Source organism: Ranitomeya imitator, chromosome 1 (assembly GCF_032444005.1).
Source record: "Ranitomeya imitator isolate aRanImi1 chromosome 1, aRanImi1.pri, whole genome shotgun sequence".
Classification (NCBI taxonomy): Eukaryota; Metazoa; Chordata; class Amphibia; order Anura; family Dendrobatidae; genus Ranitomeya; species Ranitomeya imitator.
In genome coordinates this window covers 1,116,086,491-1,116,113,439 of record NC_091282.1, presented here as the reverse complement: position 1 = coordinate 1,116,113,439, position 26,949 = coordinate 1,116,086,491, and the positions used below count along the sequence as shown (strand labels likewise).

Genomic DNA, 26,949 nt, shown 5'->3' with positions numbered 1-26,949 from the left:
ACCGCCATGTTCTCCTCATGTACATATACACCATCCATACATACCATCATACCATGCACCACTATAGGTACGGTAATATACCGCCACGTTCTCTGCATGTGCATATACACCATCCATACATACCATGCACCACTATAGGTACGGTAATATACCGCCATGTTCTCTGCATGTGCATATACACCATCCATACATACCATGCACCGCTATAGGTACGGTAATATACCGCCATGTTCTCCTCATGTACATATACACCATCCATACATACCATCATACCATGCACCACTATAGGTACGGTAATATACCGCCACGTTCTCTGCATGTGCATATACACCATCCATACATACCATGCACCGCTATAGGTATAGTAATATACCGCCATGTCCTCTGCATGTACATATGCACCATCCATGCACCGCTATAGGTACGGTAATATTCCACATGTCCTCTGCATGTACATATAAACCATCCATACACACCATGCACCGCTTTAGGTACGGTAATATACCGCCTTGTCCTCTGTATGTACATATGCACCATCCTTACATACCATGCACTGATATAGGTATAGTAATATACCGCCATGTCCTCTGCATGTACATATGCACCATCCATGCACCGCTATAGGTACGGTAATATTCCACATGTCCTCTGCATGTACATATAAACCATCCATACATACCATGCCTCACTAGTAGCTGATTGTAAGGGGACCGAGCGTCGGACCCCCATCTATTTGATAGGGTTGTCAACCTGTCCTAAGCATAGGTTGTCATTGTGGGTGTAGTGGAAAACCCCTTTAAAGCACCACGCCAGCATTTCTTTTTATTTCAGCGCTGGAGTGGTGTCACTAATCTAAGTTCCCGGCTCCTACAATTATATTCACCAGCCGCCATCTTCTGCAATTTGTGGCACCGCTCCACTGACTGACCAGAGGTGACGGTCACAAGCTCTGTGTAATCTATGGGAGCCTCAGACTTACATTAGTGACCTCCCAGCACACACTGAAGCATCCGGCAGGGCACAAACTGCTGGAGAGCGATGGAGCAGCGCTAATAAGAAAAGGAGACAGTGGATGGTGAGGATGAGACTAGGGGTAGGGACTTAGATTAGTGGCACCACTCCAGCGCTGAAAAACAGCTGGTGCTTTAAGTATCACATATAGCCGGGCTCCTTATACAGGGTATACGCTCTAGTGAAGCATTGCATCAGGCATTAGGGATGGATCTACTCGATTTAAGTTGATGGACAAGTACTAAGGCTGTGAGTACAAGGAGTCTTTGTGCCCCATTTTCAGAGCAGAAACTGAACCTCCCAAGTTTTTCAGGATTTTTGATGAGGATTTGGAGAGTTTCCGCTGTAACGTCTAAACGGTTTTCAAGGCGCACTAAGATGACAACCAGCAGGGTCCATGCATACAATAAAGATCACAATGGGCCGGGAAAATAGCTAGCCACAAAGGCCCTACGCAGGCATTCAGCAGAGACATGAGTGGTCTCGTACCGTACCTCCATGAAGCCCTCCCACAAAGGGATTTTTGTTAGTAAATGTGTATGTAGTGTATTGTGCTGTTATACTCCTCTCCTATGTCTCCGGGAGCCAGCGCCATTCTGCTTTTCTTCTCGGTGACGTCACCACTCTTCAGACTCTCGTGCTCACACTATGGTGCTGGGGTCTCGCGAGTGTTTAAAATAATCTGTCACCATTGAATAACAATGGTCCAGGTGCTATCCAATAATAGAAATCTGACCGCACTCTTCCAGTACATACCGTGGTGTGCTTGAACTCTTACATTACAAGTCTATGGAGCCAGGCTCTGACGCCCCATAGATTTACATTGTAGTAGCCACTTCCAGGTCACGCAGAGTACAGTGTGACCCACGGAGTCTAAAGAGCGGTTCCATCACAGAGAAGTCGGGCTGAATGGCGCCGGATCCCGCTGAAGATGGAGGTAGATGAGTACATTATTACACACGTGCTATGTTACATACATGTACACGCTAGTAAAGAGCGAATGTGCTGGGATAAGGTGTTATCTGAGCATGCTCGGGGCTAACTGAGTGACTTCAGCCTGCTAGAAAAATATGTTTGATTTCCCGCAGCTGTATTTCTGTTCTACAGCCGCAACACGTGAAGGGATTGTCTAACAAACAGGCAATCTCCAGATGTGTTGCGGCTGTCAATAAACCTGTGAGACATGCAGGGACTCAAACATATTTTTCGACCACGCGGAAGTCACTCGGTTCGCCCCGAGCATGCTCAGATAACACCTTATCCGAGCATATGCGCTTATCACTAATATACACACATTTATTTTAAAAAAATCTTCATGAGAGGTCTTCTGTAATGCTGAGGAACAGAAAATGAACAGTTCCCCAGCAGTCCGCTGAGGCGCTCCCGTGTCTGATCACCACTAGTGTCCATAGAGCGCCAGCCACGCTCTCTGCCGAGGATGTTCAGGGCCATGGTCCATTGTGCCAGACACTGCTGGATTTATACGCTCGCTGTTCTCATGAAGCCCGTACCTACTAATTCTCCGCTTTCTCTTTTTTAGGTCTCTTAGACTAGTTGACATAGAAGTTGGTTGCTGAACCCCAGGAAGCACATTTTTTGTATTTCTGATTGGAAGGTAACAATGATTGTGCTCTGTTCTGTTGATAGATTATCGGATCTGTTTATTTTTATTTTGTACAATTTAACTCCTACTGTTCATTTCACATCGACTCAACTCTGTATCTGCTGTAGGATACTTCTAATATTTTTTACTTTCTGTTACCCATATTGGAATGGTTTATATTAAATACTTAATTTCTGTGAATTGAGCCTTTTACTCCATAAATGAATGACTTGTGAATTCTTCTTACTGGGCTTCTGGTGTCATTTCACGCTTCTGTACATACAGGCCTGTCAGTAATGGCGGCGTGCACAGGTACCATATGATGGGAATACACCAAGCAGCACTAATAGACTTGTGGCTGCTTCCCGGTACTGATATTTATTTATTGCCTTTAGTGACCACTACCTTTTGATAATAAAAATATCTCTATACATAGCTAAATGTATTTTCTATCATAGAAATGATGGCTTTACATTTGATTTTTACAGACCTATATTCAGGATAGACCACCAGGGTTGGTGCCCCTACTAAAAAGATGACCTAACTTTTGAGAAGTGTCACGTCCCAGACAACCATGTTTTGTGCCATCTTCCCAATATTTAGGGTGGATAGTGTAGGGCGTATATGATTCATACCCATAATCTATGGCTGTTCCATATACAGAAGGTATAAGCTGTATATATTACCCAGAGGCCGGCATTGGTGATAGACTCCAATCCTGACCGTATTAACCCCTGTGGTCAATAGTGATTGCATCACCTATTCAATAAATGCTCATTCAGACGTCCATGGTGATCGGTCCAAGCACGGACCGCCAATACACGGACTGGCCGCGGCTCTCCTGACCCGAGCGGGACGGCTTTATTATATATTTCTATGACACTGACTCGCTCAGGTCAGGAGAGCCGCGGCCACTCCGGACATTGCTGTCCGATACCAGAACATTTGCACAGATGTCTGAACGAGCCCTTACTAGTGATGAGTGAATATACTCGTTGCTCGGGTTTTCCAGAGCACGCTCGGGTGACCTCCAAGTATTTTTTAGTGCTCGGAGATTCAGTTTTCATCATGGCAGCTGAATGATTTACAGCTACTAGCCAGCTTGATGACATGTGGGGATTCCCTAGCAACCAGGCAACCCCCACATGTACTCAGCCTGGCTAGTAGCTGTAAATCATTCAGATGCCGCGATGAAAACTAAATCTCCGAACTCTAACAAATACTCGGAGGACACCCGAGCATGCTCAGGAAAACCCGAGCAACAGGTATATTCGCTCATCACTAGCCCTTCCACACAATATACTGGCTCCTTTGTTACCCAATTGCCTGCGGGTGGCCATGTTGGATCTGATGCCTTAGTCAAATTCACATCTTCCATCATATTTGCTCTTTATTAGACCGCTCAGGATTAATGGGATAACACTGACGGACACAATACATTGCTTTAAGGAAATGTTGAGGTTCATTATGTTAGCAATTACGGTAACTTAAAAAATAAAAAAAAATAGTTGGGAAATATTAAACCAGAGTAAACGCAAAACCTTTTTTTCCCAACACATTAAAATAATTGGTTTTGTCACGCCGATAATAATCTGAACTATTAATTATACAATATTTATTCTGACGGTTGATAATTATATACATGTAAGAAAAAAAAAAACCCTCAAATGCTCCCCAAAGCAGTACCTATCAAATTGAACCAGATGTAATGTCTTCAGCTTGGACCTCCCGTCGACAGTGCCGCAGCCAATAACTGAATTCCGTGGCTCTGATGGCACTAATTGCTGAGAGCTGCTGAAATCGCTGACTGGCTGCAGCGCTGTCAATGTGACATCAACAGTGCAAACAATAACAGACACCAGGAGCAGCAGCTGACATTCAGCATTGGACCAGGAGAGGGTGAGTAATGTATTGCTTAAAAAAAGTATTACTTTATATATAAAAAAAAAAAAAGTGTAATTCTGTAGCATCTTCTATAAGTGCGCCATGATGACAATGTCCGTAAAGGCCATCGGCCCAATGTAGTCTATGCACAGGGAACACACAGTACAAGTGAGTTTCCAAAAAATATTTTAATTGCACAGTACGGAATAAATGACTTTACATACATACTTTGTACTGATATAGTCACAATCAGGGGAATATTGCTTGACAACAGGTTTTAAAATATCTGAAAACACAAATCAATTTCTGCATATAAATTACAGCCAAAATATGCAACATAAAATAAAAAAATAGATCATGATTTCATTATACTTGTCACAAAAATAAGCAATGATGGCATCAATAAATAAAACAATAAATAAAAAAGTGATTTATTTCTTGTAAAAAAACAAAAACACAAAACCCTTTGCAATCAAGGAGAACTCCCCAAAAAACTATGGCACCACAGTTGGGGTTTGCTCACACAAACGCTTTTTTTTTTCTGTCCATTTTTTTTTTTTAAGATAATCTTTGTTCAATAAATAGCCATGAAATCTCATTCACATGTTGCATATTTTTTCTTGTTTATTGACGTGCAGTGCATTTATTAAAAATATGCTACATAGCAATTATTTCAAGTATTTTTACTCCATTTTTTTCCCCATTACGATCAAAGCAGAAAAAAAATGTACAGAAAATACACCAAATACGCACAATTTTATATCATTTTATATGTAATTACCCGTGTTTTTCTAGAGTGATTACATAGGAACATACCCTTGGAGACCCCATGAACACACTTCTCGGCACTGGCGGTCCAGCATTTTGGTATGGACACGGCCGAAATCCAGTTGATCTTTAAAGGGAACCTGTCACCCCGAAAATCCCGGGTGAAGTAAGCCCACCGGCATCAGGGGCTTATCTGCAGCATTCTGTAATGCTGTAGATAAGCCCCCGATGTTACCTGAAAAGGGAGAAAAAGACGTTATATTATACTTACCCAGGGGCGGTCCCGCTGCTGGTCAGGTCGGATGGGCATCTCTGCTCCGCTGCGGCGCCTCCTATCTTCTTTCCATGACGTCCTCTTCTGATCTTCAGCCACGGCTCCAGCGCAGGCGTACTTTGCTCTGCCCTCTTGAGGGCAGAGGATAGTACTGCAGTGCGCAGGCGCCGGAAAGGTCAGAGGCCCGGCGCCTGCGCACTGCAGTACTTTGTCTGCCCTCAACAGGGCAGAGCAAAGTACGCCTGCGCCGGAGCCGTGGCTGAAGATCAGAAGAGGACGTCTTGTAATGAAGATGGGAGGCGCCGCAGCGGACCGGAGACGCCCATCCGACCTGACCAGCAGCGGGACCGCCCCTGGGTAAGTATAATATAACGTCTTTCTCCCTTTCAGGTAACATCGGCATTACAGAATGCTGTAGATAAGCCCCTGATGCCGGTGGGATTACCTCACCCGGGATTTTCGGGGTGACAGGTTCCCTTTAACTTTCTTCCTTGTACTGGGAAAATGCCAGCCGGCTCCCATGTGCCCAATATGATCATACTGAGGGGGCAGAAGGTAGGAGCGCTATGGTGTAAATGGGCACTCAGCGGTTTTTAATGAGGGCTCACAATTTTAGCATGCTTAAAGGACCACTAATCCAAGAAAGTGAGAAAAAAAAAATCCCCGCAATTCATTTTCCTGATCCTATGGCGGCGTTCACTACGCCACAAATCTTACTCCAACAAGTGCAGGGGTAGAATTTGTCGATGCACACTGAGGTGTATGCCACCTGTCCGGCGTCCCCAATTCACATAGAGGCATGCATGTCTTCATGAATCGGGAGCATCTGGCTGACTCCAGCACATCCCCTCATTAAGACCAATGTGATTAGCGCTAGTCTTGATGACTCGGGCCCCATCTCTTTTAGGATCATGCAGAGAATGAACAAAAGTAAGGTCAGTGGGGGAAATAAGTATTTAATCCCTTGCTAATTTCGTGGTCCCATAAGACAAAAATTGAGCTCTTTGGCATTAACTCAACTCGCCGTGTTTGAAGAGAAATGCTTATGACCCAAAGAACAATGTCCCCACGGTCAAGTATGGAGATGGAAACATGCTTGGGTCTTCCAGCGAGACAATGACCCAAAACATACAGATAAGGGAACAAAGGAATGGCTCAAAAAGAAGTACATTAAGCTCACGGAGTGGCCTAGCCAGTCTCCAGACCTTAATCCCATAGAAAACTTATGGAGGGAGTTGAAGCTCCGAGTTGCCAAGCGACAGCCTCAAAATCTTAATGATTTAGAGATGATCTGCAAAGAGGAGTGGACCAAAATTCCTCCTGACATGTGCGCAAACCTCATCATCAACTGGAAAAAAAAATCTGACTGATGTGCTTGCCAACAATGGTTTTACCACCAAGTATTAAGTCTTGTTTGCCAGAGGGATCAAATACTTATTTCTCACTGCAAAATGCAAATTTCTATACACAATGTGATTTTCTGAATTTTATTTTTGATATTATATCTCTCGTTATTAAAATTAACCTACCCTTAAAAGTATAGACTGTTCATGTCTTTGTCAGTGGGCAAACTTGCAAAATCAGCAAGGGATCAAATTCTTATTTCCCCTACTGTATATCTTTTGCCCTTCTTCATTTTGAGAATTAGTGACCCTTTTAGAGGCTTCCCTTTCATTATTTTTGGGAGTTCTACTTTAGGATGGTTTTGGATTCGAAAAAGAAAATCTATTCCCACCTCCCCCTGCAGAGCCAGCGGAATGTCTGTTAGTACAGTTCAGCCCATCCCCCTCCACAACGCTGACCTACACCCGGGCACGCATTATGGACCTACGAACAGATGGCGTTGGTTCTGTTCCATGTTTTTATCACGGACCTCACTTACAAGCAGCGTCTTCATAAGATTCTGGAATCTGTAGTTGGGAGGGACGTTTTATGATCTTCCTATTACACCTAGTAGCTTTGTTCTTGTATAGTCGCACTACAAGCGCTTGTAAACTCTTCTATAAAACCAGTAGGATATTGGTCACAATGAGCAGCGAAGCCAAGAAGTGAGAACCATTATTCAGGTAAGATTATCCATGCAATTTACAAAAAAAAACTAATAGCAGCTTCACTAAACATTCAAGATGGCCGCCGCTGGCTGTGCACAGCAGGCAGACACGTTACAGGATGGCGGGGGTTACTGCACAACATTGACTCCTACCTTATTAGTACTACCCCAGTAATGTGACGCTGGGATCCCTGTATGTAACTCCCTGGAAGCCCAATTATAAAAGGAACAGGATGAAAACCAGTGTCGGCAGCTCTTCACGAGAACCCCATGCCTCCGAGCCCCAGATGACATGCAAGGGTTCAAGGACGTGGGACCCAGCTAGTCCACTGACGAGCAGGATGGCTGCAGTGTACACAGCTCGAATTCCTCCAGAAATACAAAAGGGAAGAGTAACTTCTGGACTACATTCTTATTATCTAATATTGGCTTTTATTTTTGTTTTTCAAAAGTGGTATCCCATTACTCAACTTTTCCTCCCCCCAGTGTATTCTGCAAAAAGTGATGGGAAATGCGATGTGTAGGGCCATCCTATAGGGACCAGAGCAGATTTCTCAGAGTGCCAATTCTTTGGGGTCACTGCTCTACCTCATAAGCACTGACTTATTTAGTAGTTCTGAAAAGCCGACTAGATCTTTACCGATACCTATTATAGGGGTTGTCTGGGACTCTAACATTGATGGCCTTTCCTTAGGATGGGTCATCAATGTTTGATCAGTGGGGGTGCGACACCTGGCACCCCCTCCGATCAGCTGTTATCGGTGACAGCCGGAACGGCTCAGTTTGGACCTGTCGACAGAATAGTGGCTGCAGCTGATACTACACATCCTCCACATATTGATGTCAATGGGTGATGGATTTGTAGTACCCAGGGGGGCTCTGCAGTTCCGGACGCCGCTGACACAGGAACAGCTACAGCACCATCGATCAGACATCGATGACCTATCCCAAGTATAGGCCATTAAAGTTAAAGTCCTGGACAACCCCTTTAAAGGCTCCAAATGAGACTCTGAAGTTTTGTTTTGTTTGCAGTCTGTGTCTACAGTATAAAGTTCCACAAGATTGGACCGATGATATACCATAGCACAAAACATTGGTCTTTAAGGGATTATTCAGTCATAGACATTGGGTCATGGTTTTAATCCCATGGTGAAAATCCCATGCTTCTACTGTAAGGCTATGCGCACACGTTCAGGTTTTTTCGCGTTTTTTTCACGTTTGTTTGTGGTAAAAACGCTATAAAAACTAATTAAAAACGCATACATTATGCATCCTATCATTTAGAATGCATTCTGCATGTTTTGTGCACGTGATGCGTTGTTTTTCCGCAAAAAAAAAAAACGCATTGCGGTAAAAAAAAAAGCATGTTCATTAATTTTGCGGATTTTCTGCATTTTTCCTGCCATTCCATGCATTTGGGGAAAAACGCCCCATAACGCGGTAAAATCGTGGTAAAAACGCATGCGGATTTCTGGCGGAAATGTCCCGTTTTTGTCAGGAAAATTTCTGCAAGAAATCCTGACGTGTGCACATACCCGTAATTGCCGTGGTCTTCTACAGCATCACAGATCAAGCAATTTATGTCTAAAGCATTTGCGCTTTTTTCCAGGACTTTTTCGAAGCGGCAAGAGCCCTGCATGTGATAGTGATTCTTAACATACCTAGGAGGTAGGGAACTAATATCCAGTGTCAGGTCCTGGGTGACCACCATTAGTCTACCAGCAACATCTACAGAAGCAAAGCACAGTCACATCGTGTGCACTCTGATATCTGCTTATCATGGGGAACAGTGGACCTAAGCCTGGAAACTATGCCGGTATCCATATTTCCAGCACACGGCTCCTATGTCAATCACGAGCCGTATAAACGTCCACAGATTTGGAAATGATTCCTGCTTCACAGAACATGTGGATTGAAATCATGCAAGGACACTGACCACATCATGAGGTTGGCCCAGACCCTTCTCTAAAAAGATGACGGCTTCTGAATATTCCCAGAGCCTGCAGACACACACTTATGGCGACCAGCCAGTACTCGATGAACGGGCGCTCATAGGAGACATTTAGTAATACGATTATTGGCCCATCTAAACAGGACCACAATCGGCAGACAATCGAGGAAAGAGCGGTTTCATCAGGTGCCATAAGTTTTATCCTTATCGGCAGCACATTGCCCAGTGTAAACCGGAGACGTGCTGCCGATACCGTGTGTCCCCATCATTGTTCCATCATCAATCTGTGTATATGCTTATATATAGCCAATTGTCAGCCGTTCAATAGCCTGGATCAGACCGACTATATAGGACGTTAGCTTCTGGTCCGCTCGATACTCCCTCCCTCCCTCCCAGCTCCCATCACACTGTTCCCTATAAATAAATAGAAGCACTAATATATTAGCAGGTGGTTAGTAAGACCTCTAAGCGGTCAGGAACACTGCTTCATCGGAGTCGGGATCCTTCCCACTGTCCTCGCTGGGTAACGAGTCTCCACCACTTGGAGACCGGCAGCTCAAGTCCTCCACCCCAGACTCCTGGTCACTGTTGGCCGACAGGTCCGGGTCCGAGCTCTTCAGATGGTCCTGGGTTAGGATGAGGGCCGAGTCCTCCTCGCCTTGGGATGGACTACGAGAGGGAAACAGCTTCAGGTTGGTGCTGTAATCTTGAGGCGTGTTAGCCGGAGAGTGTTTGGTGATGCAGATCTGGAAGTGGTGGATTTTGGGCTGGTCACTGAGATTCTTGTGGGTTTCATTTGTCTCTCGAGTTTCCAGTTTTGTTAATCTCTAAAGGAAAAATTGTTAGACAAGAGCAAAAGTTCTATTAATTGTATCCTTCCATTGGGTCAGGACGTGATAATGTGCCATTACGTAACCACTGGTCTGTTAGTAAGGCCGGCCACACTTATGTTATCGGCAGCACATTTCTCCATTACAAAGCACAATGTACTACCAACGATGATCATTTCCAAACTTGCTCAAAAATAAATGCACCAATGAATATTTTGCCCCCCACATCTGATGTTTGTTGGCCTGGTTAGACCGCCGATAGTTGGGAATGAGGGAACCCTCCCTGACCCAATTATTGGCCGCCTAGCTGAACCTTTACTTGAAAACTTTGACCCAACGATCGGATTATTTCTTTTTATATATTGATAGATCTGGCGACTCTGAAAGTCGCAATACCAAATATGTGTATTTTGTTTAGTGTTTTATTTTGAATGGGGCAAAAAGGGGGAGATTTGAACTTTTATACATTTTTTTTTAATTTTTTTTAATATTTAGTAAAAATAAATTTTTTAAATTTTCACTGCCTTCAATAGTCGCCATAGAAGACTAAAAGCTGCGATCATCCAATCACTTATGCTACACACAGCAGGGCTTCAGCCAAAATGCTCAGCTGCTAGGAGCACCAACCAAAGTGGCGGGCTCCTCGCCAGAGCCCACATCAAAGGGAGGGAGGTGATCTTGGATGTAACTATATGATCAAGGTCATAAAGGGAATCTGTCAAAAGGTTTTTGTCACCTAGTCTGCAAGCAGCATGATGTAGGGGCAGGCACCCTGATTCCAGTGATGTATCACTTACTGGGCTGTTTGCTGTAGCTTTCATAAAATCACTATTTTATCAGCAGATTATCACTGGGGACTAGTGATCCTGTTGCCAGGTAGTCCTACATATTCATAAGCTCTGTATAACCCCGTCCACACCACTGATTGGCTACTTTGTGTACACTACATTTGCAGAACCCTGCCAATCAGTGGTGTGGGCGGGGTTATACAGAGCTCAGCAGTCAGAGCACTGCTAGATCTGCAGCAGATAAAATTACTGTTATCGAAATGACAGCATCTAGCCGATTAAGTGATACATTGCTGGAATAAGGGTCTCTGCCCCTACATTATGCTGCTCACAGATGGGGCATCAAAAACCTGGTAACAGATTCCCTTTAATGGCGCTCTCGTCCAGTCATTGTGTTGGAGAACGTCTAAGACATAGGGCACGGCTAAAGAACGTTCGCCTCTTTTTGCGGGTTATCGTGGGCATATATCATCATTAAAATTGTTTTTCATAGTCACCATTAAAAGCTGAATTGGTTTACACTGAAACCGAAGCTGAGGCATAAACATCAAATACATGTACTGTAGGTCAGGAAGGTGGATTTTCAGTGGTAGTCCTCCATACCTTCTCCATGAACGCCATTTCCTCCTCTAGCTGCTGGGTCTCTTCTTTTACTGCCTGGAGAAAATCTGTCACTGACTGCCGAGGGTGCATTCCTTTCTCAAATCGGTTATAGAGGCCCCTCCAAAACCTTCCATGGGGAAAAATAAGTAAGGGGTTAATGTATGCACAGCTAACCAAGATGGTCATCAAGAAACTCTAATGCTAAATGTTCTTAAGCCCCATCACTGAACAGCCTTTGTACGCACATGGGCTCGCTCGCACTGGCGCATGTTCTCTCATGTGAGAGAATCGGGCCAATCGTGCTAATGACACTCGGCTCAGACCGTACAGAGTGTGACCCGAGTGTCATATGAGAGTGATACGATTCTCTCACATGAGAAAATCACAGCGCAGGTACGGAAAAGATGGAGAAATTAACTTCTCCATTGTCTCGGATCGCGTACATCGGACTGCATTTGGATGGCATCCGAGTGCAGTCCAATGTCTCACATGCTCCCTTATACTTGTATGATGATGATGATCATAATCATGATCCGATTATCGGAGTCGCTCTGTTTGCTGCAATTTTTTTCTCATGCCGGTAGGGCAGAAATGCATTGCTCCACAGAATAACACTGGGCCGAGTGCTGTCCTATAAAACATCACATAGCACTCGGGCGTGTTATACATGAGTGTGAGGGAGCCCTAACAAGGATTCTTTCCTCAGATTAGTCCCCCTGGATGATCCATGGCTGGGGGCTTCAGATCAGTGAAAATCTGTGGTGGCTAGTGATGAGCGAGTGCTCGTTACTCGAGTTTTCCGAGCGTGCTCGAGTCTCAACCGAGTATTGCCGATGCTCTGATCCCTGCCCTGCATGTTTCGTGGCTGTAACATGGCTCCAGTTTAACCGTGTATGGCAGGAAATCCCTGCATCTTTCTTTAGACCACGCAACATGTAGGGCATGGATCCGAGCATCGCATCCGAGCACCGGCAGTACTTGGTTGAGACTCGAGCATGCTCGGAAAACTCGAGTAACGAGCACACGCTCATCACTAGTGGTGGCAAGCTAGGCCCCATTCCCCGGACAGCACACTGACACCGTCTATCCTGACACTGGCCACATGTCCGCTTTGTTATTTTGGTGACCTTTTCTCCATATATAAACATTTGAGGACCAAATTCACCCTTCGTCTTCCGAGTTGCAGCCTAGTGCTGTCCTTCATTATTCACTGACCGGCTACTGGAATGAGCTTGGGAAATCTGTCACTTTCTCTTTGCCTGTGGAAGAACCATTGATAAAAACAGACTATGACTGCGGTGCTGACTGGCTTCAGGTCTCCTGACCCAAACTTGACTTTATATGAAACGTTCCCAATCGGGGACATCCACTTTCCAAGGGGTTGCAGCAAGTATATAAGTAATCCCCTATGAACAGGATTTAGGATAACTTATTGGTCAGTTCCATAGAGAATGAATGGAGCAGAGATGTACGTGCTCCACCTCGGCTCTATTCAGACAGGACTCTGCAGAACCTCCTTCTAGGGATTGTTAGGGGTCCCATCCCAGCAGTCGGACCCCCACAGATCAATACTTGTATTTTATTGCAGTCTGAATATGTGGTAAATTAATCACAGTGCCACTAGCTGTCATAGATGTCAGTAAATCTGTGTAAAGTGAATTGATCTGTGCCAGGCAGAAGGTGGAGCGGACGCCTAAATTCTGAGGGAACCCCAATAATAAATATAGACCAGGTTACAGGAGAGGTGCCGGGCCTTGCACGTCTCCCCTGAGTGACATGTTGGGCTCAGGATACCGCACCCTGTAGGCCCGATGTCTCTGTATGGGAATGATAAGTAGACGGTGTATTCTAGGTCTGCTTTATTCAGGGCAGAGAAGATCAATGGAACGTCTTACCTGAAGTGGCATGGAGTGGTGTTTGGTCTCAGAGTTCCTTGTGTCTGACTGTGATCCGGTCTGTACAGAGGGTTCATGTAATCCAACCGCTGCTTCCACAAGTAAGACCAAAGGGAGTAGGTTCTCTCCTGAATCCTGGAAGATGATGATCCCATCACTGACATGTAGTTAATGAGAGCTGGAAATAAACCCTCAGCCCTGCACCCTAACACGAAGGGCTCATGCAGACCGCCATTTTTTGTGTATGAGTCCTAGTTGTGTTTTTCACAGATGGCACTTGTACCTAGAAGAGTGATAGGGGCCATTCACGTGTCTGTGATTATCTGAGAGATGAAAAATTGAGGTAATGTGCAATATTCATCGAAGTGTCGGATCAAAATCGACAATGCAAATCTATGGGTCAGTGGAAAAAAAACAACGGCAATTGGAGCCATCGGAGTGTTGTCCATTCTTTGATAGAAAAAGATAAAAAGACTTTTCTCATCTGAGACAAACTGATGAATCTCAGACAACAAAATCGGACACTGACCACACTCTGGTAAAACGGAATGAATGAGTCCTAGTGATGAGCGAATATACTCGTTACTCGAGATTTCCCGAGCACGCTCGGGGGTCCTCCGAGTATTTTTTAGTGCTCGGAGATTTAGTTTTCCTCACCTCAGCTGAATGATTTACATCTGTTAGCCAGCATAAGTACATGTGGGGATTCTCTAGCAACGAGGCAACCCCCACATGTACTTATGCTGGGTAATAGATGTAAATCATTCAGCTGCGGCAAGAAAAACTAAATCTCCGAGCACTAAAAATACTCGGGAGGACACCTGAGCGTGCTCGGGAAATCTTGAGTAACGAGTATATTCGCTCATCAATACTAAGTTCTCTTCCTTTCAAGACCTTTTCGTGTTTCTTTGTACAGTAGCTTGATAAGTCAAAATTGGAAAATCCGGCTCCAAAAAGGTCAGTATGTGGTGTCGGCCTCAGGGCTCGGGCAGACAAGCGTATAAATCAGATGTGTGCTGTCTGATGGAATAGTATACAGAAAGCACACTGACCCAACTCATTCAATAGGGCTATGGATGGAGATGAACGTTTTGTTTTGTGGTTTTTTTTCCGTCCATTGCAGCATGCGCTATTCTCTTCTGAATCTTGGAGGAAAATCACCCATTCAAGTCTATGGGTGTAGAGAAAAAAAAAATAACCAGACTGCACACAGAACATCCACGTGACACCTGAGGTTACGGATGCATTTCCCTCGTAAACTGTATTTGATCATGTACATTTTTTTAAGCAGACTGTACACGGATGTAAAAATGGACAAACTGACGGCACACGGAAGATTAGATTTTTCTGGATGAAACTTGGAGACTTTTTTTTTTTTTAAATTTAAATAGTTTTTATTAAGGGAAATGTTAAACTTGGACAATTTTTGGCTACGCTCGTCTGCAGCTGACTAGGGTCCCCCCTTGCGTGGCCATATCGTTCAGTACACCTTCCCACTTCTTTTCCACTCTATTGACAGCTCTGACTGCATAGAAATAGAAAATACGTAAAATGGAAAATGAGTGGGAAGGTGCACCGAACTGCTTGGCCCCGCCATGGTGAACCGAGCGCCTGTACTTGATCTGAACAGTCTTTCTGGGCTGATGGAGACCCTTTACAGGAGATAAACGGCTGAATGCTGAGGTCTGACTGATGGGACTTTCAGCAATGCTGACAATGGGGCTCTCCGGTGATCAGTATAAGGCCTCATTCACACGTACATGTGTAAACAGGTATGTAAAAAATGGTATTGGTGCCATCAGTTTTTAGGATCGGTGTGTCATCAGTGTATGGTCCGCATGTCCGTTTTTACCATCAGTGTGTTATCAAGTATTTTCTCGTATGGATAAAAAAATGATAAAGTTTCTCTTCTACTTTGTAATGTAAACTAGGGACAGCACACCGATGTCATCCATGCTACGATGCCGTCCTACTAGAAGAAAAACAGACCTGTCTACGTGAGTTTTGCACAGACACGTAGTCCATGAAAATACACGGGCATGTGAATAGCATTAGCTTATAATGGGTACGTGCTGTGTCCGTGAAAAAAAAAAACGGATACCATACGTATGTGCAACATGGACGTCTGAATGAGGCCTCAGTGATGGCTTGACATTTTGAGAATACCCCATTAACACCATGATCCTCTAGTCACAAGTATGTATCTCATGTCCTTGGCTACTGACATGCAAGTTAAGAAATTTTGTAACCAGGAAAGAAGATCTCCAAAATGTCAGCAGTACTCAGAACAGAGAGTACCTTCCAGCAGTGTCTTCTCATGGGCCATCTGTTACATCAGGACCCGGGTAATGCCTACATCCATGAACCTAACTTATTTTATTATTGGCATTTTGACTTAACCATTCTAATGTTTCCCTGCACCGCGGCACTGCCAGCGACCCGGATGGGCAGGAAAAAACTGAAATGGTTTAGGCTTACGTACACATTCAGTCTCCAGATCAAAGGGAGTCCCGGAGGTCTGACACCCCCACTACCCATGAAGTGATGACATCTCTCCAATACGGTACCACTTTATACATTCTGCTGCAGGACCTCTGCACAGGTACGGAACATTTGCTGCCAGTTTATAGGTGATTGCTGAATATCCAGACAGTGGGGCACCCTCAGATCATCATCGGTGACCCTTCAGCCAGCCATATCCTATTCCTACGACAAGCCTATAGTGACCATACACGGAGCCCATATTCTCTCACCTCAGTTCTTTCCTCTCCTTCTCGCAGTTGCACAGAAAGTTTCCATACTGACAGGAGTATATATGGTGTTGTATGTGGACCAAGAATCTCTCATTAAACTCAAACGCACAGGGGAACTGCTCCATCAGCTGCCAGACACATTCCAGGAACTGGTCTATCACGGGCGACACTTCCTTGGGATCCCCATCTAAATTTCCATACCTAAAGAAAAAAATTACGTTGAAGCAATGCATTAGGGCATATGCATACAACATCTTTTATAGGTGGACTCCACTCCCAAAACCACCTGAGAATGGAAATAACAGAGAAAAACTACAGTGTAAGTATATTATATTAGCATGTTTGGTGGGTTTCTCTTTTTTTTCTCAAATAAGAACTTTAAAGCCATCTTATGGATTTAATTAAAGATTAGATTTACTAAAAGTACTGCAATCATAAACAGGCAACAACATACTGTAGAAAAAACACACCCCACAATAGCTGCCTGTAGCCTGGGCTGCTCCTGTGTGACACATATAATGACACCCTGCTCTGATATCTCTGCACAGAGATTACAAGTTGCCCTGCGCACAACAGACATAAGTGTGATACTGACACATCTCTGGACAAACAGTGTGGAGGAGCATCAGTGCAGCGGAGATGATTGCTATGATAGGAGATTTGGAATGTGACACCTCTAAACTCTGCTGTGCTGTCCCTCCCACCACACTGACTACTGGGACCTTATCTGAAAAGGTGTTGTTTGCTGGGATTAGTACAGTACTAATCATGCAGGAGGTTAGACCAGGAAAATTGGGGCTCTCATAACTAACACACTGAGAAAGCTGCTCTAAGCTATAATGGGAGCTCGTTCTTTCTCTAGTATGTTGTTGCCTGCTTATAATTGGAGAGCATCATACAAGGAGACGTACATGCCCCCTCCCCTAGTGAAAGCTCTCTGATAACACCCTCTTGGAGGTAATGAAAATTAAGTCATTAGGTGCCAAACACTTTGATTGCTAATATCCCTGCAACAGTGAGATAAAAAAAAACAAGAACATTTTATTCTGCTCTGAAGCTACCGTATGTGTTTTCAGTTCAACATGAAACATTTGGTGCAAGGTCCTCTTTAAATAAGCGACTGTTTGATTTTTCAGCATATGTGCAGTGACCAGCGTTACCTGTGATTAAATTTGTGTCCAAATGAAATCCAGTCTTTTTCAATTAACACCTAATAGTAATTGGGAAAAATAAATTTAGAATATGCCAAAAAATATAAACTCAGTAAATCTCCACCAGAATATGAACTAAAACCTCTTACCATAAATCCTCTGATGGTTCGGTAATAGGGGTCAAGTAAGAGACCGGATACCGAGCAGACCTGAGCGGTGCGGTCCCATCCATCAGAACAATGAACGAGCACGCTGGCGCCCTCTTCTGACACGGCCTAAATGTGCAAATTAAATGTAAAATATTACACATTTCTACAATTACAAACGCCATTTGTTCTCGGCACTAAGAGGATAGTTTTTGTACAGTCCGTGCCTAGAGCAGCACAAACCAGACAACCAGCAGTACAATATGAGCAGAGACAACACATCTGAATACCTTTGTAATGAAGATGCCAGCATCCAGGATTGTTTTCACGTGTTTTAACCATCCAGAGGCTTCGAGACCCCAAAGAAATTCACCCATAGAAGGAGACCGGAGGTCACAAACTGCAATCATGAACAGAACAATAAGCTCACTAGATCAGATCCTCTATGTGAAATATTTCTGCTCCAAGACTTGATCTAAATCCTCCAACTACACACAAGATATTTACTTAAAGGGATTGTTGGAGATTATAAAACCATGCATCCCTCTTGGGTTGGGTACAATACTCCATTCATGAAAATGAAAGATCTTGGATTATTTATCATATTGGTGGTTGGCCACTTTATATAAACATTTCCAGAAGGACGATAACATTTTATGTTTGGTACATACACCTACAAGTGAGTTCCGCAGAGTTTGCCTACTTCCTAAGGTGTGCCAGGGACATTTGTATTTTTGTGCTTTTTGTGTTAATGGAGCTGACGTTTTTATTGATGCCAATTTGGGGTACATACAACGTTTTGATAGCTTTGTATCACATTTTTTGTAAAGTGAGGTGACAAAAAGCCACAGTTTTGGCTATTTGATTTTTTTTTTTGCAATATTAACCAGAAAGGTTAGTTATTATTATTTATTTATATAGCACCATTAATTCCATGGTGATGTACATGAGAAAGGGGTTACATACAGACTTACATACTTTATTACTGTATTGTTAACATTGTTACCTATGACTGTTGTGTTTGAAACTGTTAAACTGTAAAGCGCTGCGGAATATGTTGGCGCTATATAAATAAAGATTATTATTATTATTATAAAGATTATTATACAGAGTTATAGATATTGTTTACAGTAAACAAATTTACAATGACAGACGGGGAGAGGACCCTGTCCTTGCAGACTTACATTCTACGGGATAATGGGGAAGAGACAGAAGGTCGGGGGTGCGGCAGCTCTGGTGGTGGAGACGCGGCAGCTCGGGTGGTGGTGAGGCGGCAGCTCGGGTGGTGGTGAGGCGGCAGCTCGGGTGGTGGTGAGGTGGCAGAATGGTTATTGCAGGCTGTAGGCTTTCCTGAAGAGATGGGTTTTCAGGTTCCGTCTGAAGGATCCGAGGGTGGTGGGACGTGTTGAGGCGTGGAATTCCAGATGATGGGGGATATTCGGGAGAAATCTTGGAGGCGGTTGTGTGAGGAACAAATAAGTGTGGAGGAGAGTACAAGGTCTTGGGAGGATCGGAGATTACGTGAGTACATGAGAGAAGATATTGGGAGATTAGTTTGGAGCTATAGGGAGGGGACAGGTTGTGGATGGCTTTGTAGATCAGTGTTAGTAGTTTGAACTGGATTCGTTGGGGAATTGGGAGCCAGGGGGGGGATTGGCAGAGGGGAGAAGCAGGGGAGTAGCGAGGAGAGAGGTGGATTAGCCGGGCAGCAGAGTTGAGGACAGACTGGAGTGGTGCAAGAGAGTTAGCGGGGAGGCCACAGAGGAGGGTGTTGCAGTAATCGAGGCAGGAGAGGATGAGGGCCTGCACAAGAGTTTTGGTAGATTGTGGGCTGAGGAAGGGACGGATTCTGGCAATACTTTTGAGTTGGAGGTGACAGGAGGTGGCAACAGTTTGGGCGTGCGGTTTGAAGGACAGGGCAGAGCCGAGAGTTACCTCAAGGCAGCGGATTTCAGGTGTGGGAGAGAGCGTGATACCGTTTACCATAAAATACAGATCAGGTGGGGGGGGGGGATACATGAGATGGGGGAAAGATGATGACTTCAGTTTTGTCTACATTGAGTTTTACGAAGCAAAAGGTGAAGAAGGAGGATATGGCTGATAGACACTCCGGGATTCTGGACAACAGAGAGGTGACGTCTGGGCCAGAGAGGTAGATCTGAGTGTCATCAGGATAAAGGTGGTACTGGCATCCATGGGACTTTATGAGTTGTCCTAGGCCAAGGGTATAGATGGAGAAAAGTAGGAGCCCTAGGACAGAGCCTTGATGGACTCCAACGGAGAGAGGGCGGGATGAGGAGGTGGTGTGGGAGTGGGAAATGCTAAATGTGAGGTCAGAAAGGTATGAGACAATCCAGGACAGGGCAAGGTTTTTGATGCCAAGGGAAGAAAGAATCTGTAGCCATAGGCAGTGGTCGACTGTGTCAAAGGCAGAGGACAGGTCGAGTTAGTTCCGTATTTTCATACATACGACTTTTACGGATGCAGCAAAACCAATTGTTTTTTCACATTTCTTTGTTTTTAATATGGCGAAAATGGGGTCATTTAAAAGTTTATATATATTTTATATTCTTACAAACTTTTTTTTTTTTTACATTATTTTTTTAGTGCCATTAGGGGACAAACCTGTTATCTGTGGATTGATTATATATACTGCAATACCACAGTATAGGGGTATTTACTGGAAATCATGGTCTCCTATGGCACTCAGCCTGTGGCCAAAAGTACTAAGAAAAGCCTTAACGGTAAGGCATTCCGCCCATAGACCACTATGGGGCACAGTAGCTGGGAAGGCCCTACGCTGCGTGCATGCTTCTTCCACAGATCATTCTGAATGATGGAGCCTCTTTTTCCTATCAGTCAGCCTGTATGTCTGAGATCAATCTCAGGGCTGCAGGTGCCGTGATATCACTAGATCAGGCCCTCTGGGTGGAGTTTTTTTATTTTGGCAATTAAAAAAAAGCATACACTGCGATCCATTGTACATTGTGTGGGGATTGCGGAGCAGCCGTCATAATGTGTAAGGGAACTGTTGGGGGCCGTCATACTGTGTGAGGGAACTGTTGGGGGCCGTCATATTTTGTGAGGGAACTGTTGGGGGCCGTCATACTGTGTGAGGGAACAATTGGGGGCCGTCATACTGTGTGAGGGAACTATTGGGGGCCGTCATACTGTGTGAGGGAACTATTGGGGGCCGTCATACTGTGTGAGGCAACTGTGGAAGCCATCATACTGTGTGTGTGTATATGTGTGGGGGGCTGTAGGAGCATCATACTGTGTGTGTGTGTGGGGGGGGGGGGAGAGTAGTCTGGGTGCATTCTGGTGGGATTTGCTGTGGGATCATTATATTCTGCATGTAGTGAGTATTGTGAGAGAAAAAATATGATGAGGGATTCACTGTGATGTATCCTACTGTTTGGGGGCATCATACTCTAAGGGGCTAAAAAGTAACCCATTGATTGACAGTGCACATTCAAAATAGTTAACAGCCGCCATTAGCTTCGTCTGGAGTCACGCAGACTCCTTCTCTTTCTCCACTAAGGATGCATTTACAGTGACGGATTAGTGGCATTAAACTACTGCTAAATGGTAAATAATTAAAAGCCTGTTTACACAGGAAGACCACGCTAAACAATGTGCGTTGAATGTTCAGTGGGCTACTATTGTTCTTGGCAGTTCCGTTCGCACAGAACAATGATTTTTAAGCCTGATTAAAAATCATTTCACCCGACGATCAAGCATTTTTCTCATTTACACTATAGCCTAGTTACACTCCACTTCCCAGCAACGCTCGATTGTAATCTTTCAGTGTAAGTGCACATTAAGTCACAGCATTGGTTGACCATTCCTGTTCTGTAGATTCACACCAGTAATCTTATTATCATCACTGGCAGGATTAAAATAACATCTCTATCACATAGATAAAAGGTGACCTTCTCCCCTCTCTGCACAATGACCTCTGCACAGGTCAGAGAGCATGCCTATAAGCCAATAGACATCCACACTCTACAGCATTCTAGTGCTTAAATCCGCTGTACGTCTTATCTATGAATCCTGTTAAATGCAGCTCAGGTAAGATTGCCACCTGATCATGTAGAGAATAGAATGAGAAAAATCTCGACAATCAGAAATTGAAATAATATTGAAAAAAAAAAAGAATATTCATCAATGTGTGGTTTTAATAATTACAAACTTCTAACTGGCATATTCTCTTTTAAATAATCAACGCTTGTATGAGAACGTCGATAGTACTCGGACTTCACAAGCGACCCGGGTCAGATAGTATTTATAAATCTCGCCTCCACTCCGGGTCGAATGACAATCAGGAAGCAGGAAACCACTAGAATAAAATTCCGCAGCTACAACAAACGTGATTGTATATTATCTTTAGGATATATTTAGTAGCTGTACCGAGAATTATATAATAAAGGCTCAGTGGTCAATATTCTCCTCTATAAAACATTCACATAACATAAAAATAAGTAACAATGCACAACACTGACAGGGTAAATATAAAGCTTCCTCCGAGAAGGAAAATGTCCCACGGTGAGAAGACGACGTCTGAAGAGTCGACAATGACATCATGATGGAATGATAATCTCCGAGCTTCTCCTGCTGAGCCCTCACCTCATTCCAGGACATCGAGGAAAGAAAATATCTGACTATTCAAGGAACCACCCCTGAATAATTCTTAGTATTCTGAGACATTTGGCTGCATCCGTTCTTCATGGAAATAAGGATCTACAAAAGCCAAACTGTTGTTACATGCGGCAAATGTTCTACTGTGTGGTATACTGGGATCTACAAAGTCTAGGGGTGACCATTACTGGGATCTGCAAAGTCTGGGGGTGACCATTACTAAGAGGCACAAAGCCCATTGTATAAACTACCTGTCTACTGGTATCTTTAGCTGTAATGGAAGCAAACTACCTAACTGAAGCCCACCATACATATTAGACTAATGTCGGTAGTATAGTCCTTCTGATTAGCAATGTCACTTAGCCCATGTGCATGGCATTGAATTAGCTTAGGTATCCATGGTTACAAGTCACGACCACCCATAGTTACGGTTAGTTGTCAGTAGGTTTAACCATGGATAGCTAAGCTACTGCAATGTGCTACATATGGGGTAAGCAACATAACTAATCAGAAGAACTATACTACATTTCTAATTGTAAGTATTTGCTAATATTATTATTGTTACACCTATATTGGGATAATAATTTGAATATGTGAATACACCTTTAAGTGTCCGACGCGTACAATTTTGGACAGATGATCCGTCTGTTTCCCTGGGGATAAGCTATAACCAAAGATGTAGAAGAGTGCTTCTCTTAGGCCGGCGTCACACTGGCGTTTTAAACGGCCAAGTGCAATGCGATAAAAAAAACTCGGACCAATGTTAAGCTATGGGGCAGCTCCCACCAGCCGACTTTTTGTCGGCCGTTTTCCTCGGTCCGAGACAATCGCAGCATGCTGCGATTGTCTCGGACCGAGGACAACTCTCGGCTCACTCACACCCATATAAGCCTATGGGTGCGAGTGAGACAGCGCACACCACTCGGATAACATCCGAGTGATGTGCGCTATAAGCGGACCCCAGCAATGGAGGAGATGGAGAAAGTAATTTCTCCGCCTCCTCCGCAGCTGTGCTCCGATCCTCCCTGTGCGAGAGAATCGGAGCACAGACGCATGACACTCGGCTCCTGCTCTGCTGCGAGCAGGAGCCGAGTGTCATTAGCAGACTCACAGCCTGACCTGAGGTGAACTCAACAGCATGGGAAAAATTTCAGAAACTTTCCCACGCTAGAGAGTTCATGTCCGGTCAGGCGGGGAGGCTGCGCAGGCAGCTTTTCATTCATTACACAGTGCTTTACAGTCGGGGCGCTAGCATTAGCACCGCTCCCAGTTGTAAACCATTTAACCCCTTGTTTAACCCCTTAAAATGGATTGCAGCGTGGGACTAGACTGTACGGCGGACAGGTATGGGATACTGTTGATTTTTTATTTTTTCACAGAAGAACAAGGGCTTGGATTGAGAGTGTAATATGGAAAACCGGTGTGTTTAATTTTTTCATTAAAATACTTTATTCTTAATGTGTGTGTATTTTTTTTTTAACCGTTTCATACTATTAGATTAATGGATATTAGATTAATGGACATTATTAACCTGGCTTAATGTCACCTTACAATAGCAAGGTCACATTAACCCCTTAGTGCCCCATATGCCACCGCTACACGGGAATGGGAAGAGACAGGCGAAGTGCCAGAATTGGTGCTCCTTTTCTGGAGTGGCTGGGTGTGGGTATTTTTAGCCGGGGGGGGGGGGGGGGGGGGGGAGTGGGAGGCAATATCCATGGCCCCTTCCTAGGCTATGAATATCAGCCCGCAGCTGTCTGCGTAGCCTTTCTGGCTATTAATTATAGCGGGACCCCACATCATTTTTTTTTTTTTGGGGGGGGGGGTCCACCCTATTAGAATAGCCAGTAAAGGCTAAACATACATATTCATAGACTGGGAAAATCCATGGGTATTAACCCCTTGCCAGGCTACAAATATCGGCCCCGGTCGTCGGCTTTCCCTCTCTGGCGAAGAAAATGTTTTTTCTTGTAGGATGGAACTTGTGGAGCCAATAAATAGGCTTCCACATTATTTATTCATGATTTTCTGGGCCGGGATCCATTATATGACTATTTTGCAAGCCGGCGAGAACATCTCGCCATACGGATGTCACACGGATGCTTAGATGCGAGAAAATCGCATCCTCGCATTGCGCACGGATGACATACGGATCACTGTTCTGGAACATTTCTGCAATTCTCGGCCATGAAATATGAACCGATTTTTTATACGGTATGTGTGACTCCGGCCTTTGTGTGGCTTCAGTCCACACATCCACGTATGCAATGCATGACCGCACTCATTCATGTTTATCTGTACTCCTGAGATCCCAAATGAAAGTGACCTGTTTATCTCACCAAAGGTTACTGACGCACTTGGTCTAAACTTAGTCCTGCAGTCCTGCTTCACCCATTTGTTTCCTACAGATCATCTTACCTGAACTTATCATATGTCTTCCTAGGCTGTAACCCGAGAGGAGGCAGTACATTGTAAAGACGAGGCCTACAGCGTAACAAGCCCAAACCCAAGAAGCCAACAACTACCAAGTCCTGTGTACAAAGACATTCCACCTCGTGTTCTCCTGATCAGACAAGGAGCTCACATGGCTCATTACAGGACGAGATGGAAGTTCCCCTACAGTGACCCTACACCCTGAACTTAAATGTGGCCAAAAGTATTGACACCCCTGCAATTCTGTCAGATATTACTCATTTTGTTCCTGAAAATGATTGCAAACTCAAATTATTTGGTATTATTATCTTCATTTAATTTGTCTTAAATGAAAAAACACAAAAAGTATTGTCCTAAAGCCAAATTGGATATAATTCCACACCAAACATAAAAAAGGGGGTGGACAAAAGTATTGGCACTGTTCGAAAAATCATGTGATGCTTCTCTAATTTGTGTAATTAACAGCACCTGTAACTTACCTGTGGCACCTAACAGGTGTTGGCAATAACTAAATCACACTTGCAGCCAGTTGACATGGATTAAAGTTGACTCAACCTCTGTCCTGTGTCCTTGTGTGTACCACATTGAGCATGGAGAAAAGAAAGAAGACCAAAGAACTGTCTGAGGACTTGAGAAACCAAATTGTGAGGAAGCATGAGCAATCTCAAGGCTACAAGTCCACCTCCAAAGACCTGAATGTTCCTGTGTCTACCGTGCGCAGTGTCATCAAGAAGTTTAAAGCCCATGGCACTGTGGCTAACCTCCCTAGATGTGGACGAAAAAGAAAAATTGACAAGAGATTTCAACGCAAGATTGTGCAGATATTGGATAAAGAACCTCGACTAACATCCAAACAAGTTCAAGCTGCCCTGCAGTCCGAGGGTACAACAGTGTCAACCCGTACTATCCGTCGGCGTCTGAATGAAAACGGACTGTATGGTAGGAGACCCAGGAAGACCCCACTTCTTACCCCGAGACATAAAAAAGCCAGGCTGGAGTTTGCCAAAACTTACCTGAAAAAGCCTAAAACGTTTTGGAAGAATGTTCTCTGGTCAGATGAGACAAAAGTAGAGCTTTTTGGGCAAAGGCATCAACATAGAGTTTACAGGAGAAAAAAAGAGGCATTCAAAGAAAAGAACACGGTCCCTACAGTCAAACATGGCGGAGGTTCCCTGATGTTTTGGGGTTGCTTTGCTGCCTCTGGCACTGGACTGCTTGACCATGTGCATGGCATTATGATGTCTGAAGACTACCAACAAATTTTGCAGCATAATGTAGGGCCCAGTGTGAGAAAGCTGGGTCTCCCTCAGAGGTCATGGGTCTTCCAGCAGGACAATGACCCAAAACACACTTCAAAAAGCACTAGAAAATGGTTTGAGAGAAAGCACTGGAGACTTCTAAGGTGGCCAGCAATGAGTCCAGACCTGAATCCCATAGAACACGTGTGGAGTGATCTAAAAATGGCAGTTGGGGAAGGCACCCTTCAAATATCAGGGACCTGGAGCAGTTTGCCAAAGAAGAATGGTCTAAAATTCCAGCAGAGCATTGTAAGAAACTCATTGATGGTTACCGGAAGCGGTTGGTCGCAGTTATTTTGGCTAAAGGTTGTGCAACCAAGTATTAGGCTGAGGGTGCCAATACTTTTGTCTGGCCCATATTTGGAGTTTTGTGTGAAATGATCAATGTTTTGCTTTTTGCTTCATTCTCTTTTGTGTTTTTTCATTTAAGGCCGGGATCACACATGCGAGAAATACGTCCGAGTCTCGCATGGTAATACCCGACATTGCCGCCGTCACTCAGGAGCGAAGCGTCGGCCGCATAGCAATACATGGAGCCGCACGCTCTGCTCCTGAGTGACGGCAGCAATGCCGGGTATTACCATGCGAGACTCGGACGTATTTCTCGCATGTGTGATCCCGGCCTAAGACAAATTAAATGAAGATAATAATACCAAATAATTTGTGTTTGCAATCATTTTCAGGAAGAAAATGAGTATTATCTGACAGAATTACAGGGGTCCCATCAATACTTTTGGCCATGACTGTATACATTTCTAATGCTCCCGTTCTGATGCTAATGACTCCCTCTTATCTTATTTCCTATAATGGCCATTGCAGAGACATGTGGAGCACTGTAGTAAGTCTGCACCATGCCTCCCCTGCCTTTCTATT

General features: G+C 44.3%; 2 protein-coding genes across 2 annotated transcripts in view; one reads left to right on the top strand and one right to left on the bottom strand.

Annotated features, from left to right (window-relative positions):
- VPS37A (VPS37A subunit of ESCRT-I) overlaps positions 1-2,860 on the top strand; it is a 37,534-nt gene extending 34,674 nt beyond the window's left edge. Inside the window, exon 12 of the mRNA XM_069744404.1 lies at positions 2,552-2,860. The gene's annotated coding sequence lies outside the window, so the exon portion shown is untranslated. The remainder of the gene's footprint in view (positions 1-2,551) is intronic.
- Positions 2,861-9,910: 7,050 nt separating this feature from the next.
- The window catches only part of MTMR7 (myotubularin related protein 7), a 114,525-nt gene continuing 97,486 nt past the window's right edge, over positions 9,911-26,949 (bottom strand). Inside the window, exons 8-14 of the mRNA XM_069744403.1 lie at positions 17,998-18,107; positions 17,711-17,836; positions 17,571-17,620; positions 16,411-16,611; positions 13,658-13,792; positions 11,763-11,889; positions 9,911-10,368 (exon numbers count right to left, since the gene is read on the bottom strand). Of these exons, the coding sequence (XP_069600504.1) occupies positions 10,006-10,368; positions 11,763-11,889; positions 13,658-13,792; positions 16,411-16,611; positions 17,571-17,620; positions 17,711-17,836; positions 17,998-18,107 (1,112 nt within the window). The 3' untranslated portion in view covers positions 9,911-10,005. The remainder of the gene's footprint in view (positions 10,369-11,762; positions 11,890-13,657; positions 13,793-16,410; positions 16,612-17,570; positions 17,621-17,710; positions 17,837-17,997; positions 18,108-26,949) is intronic.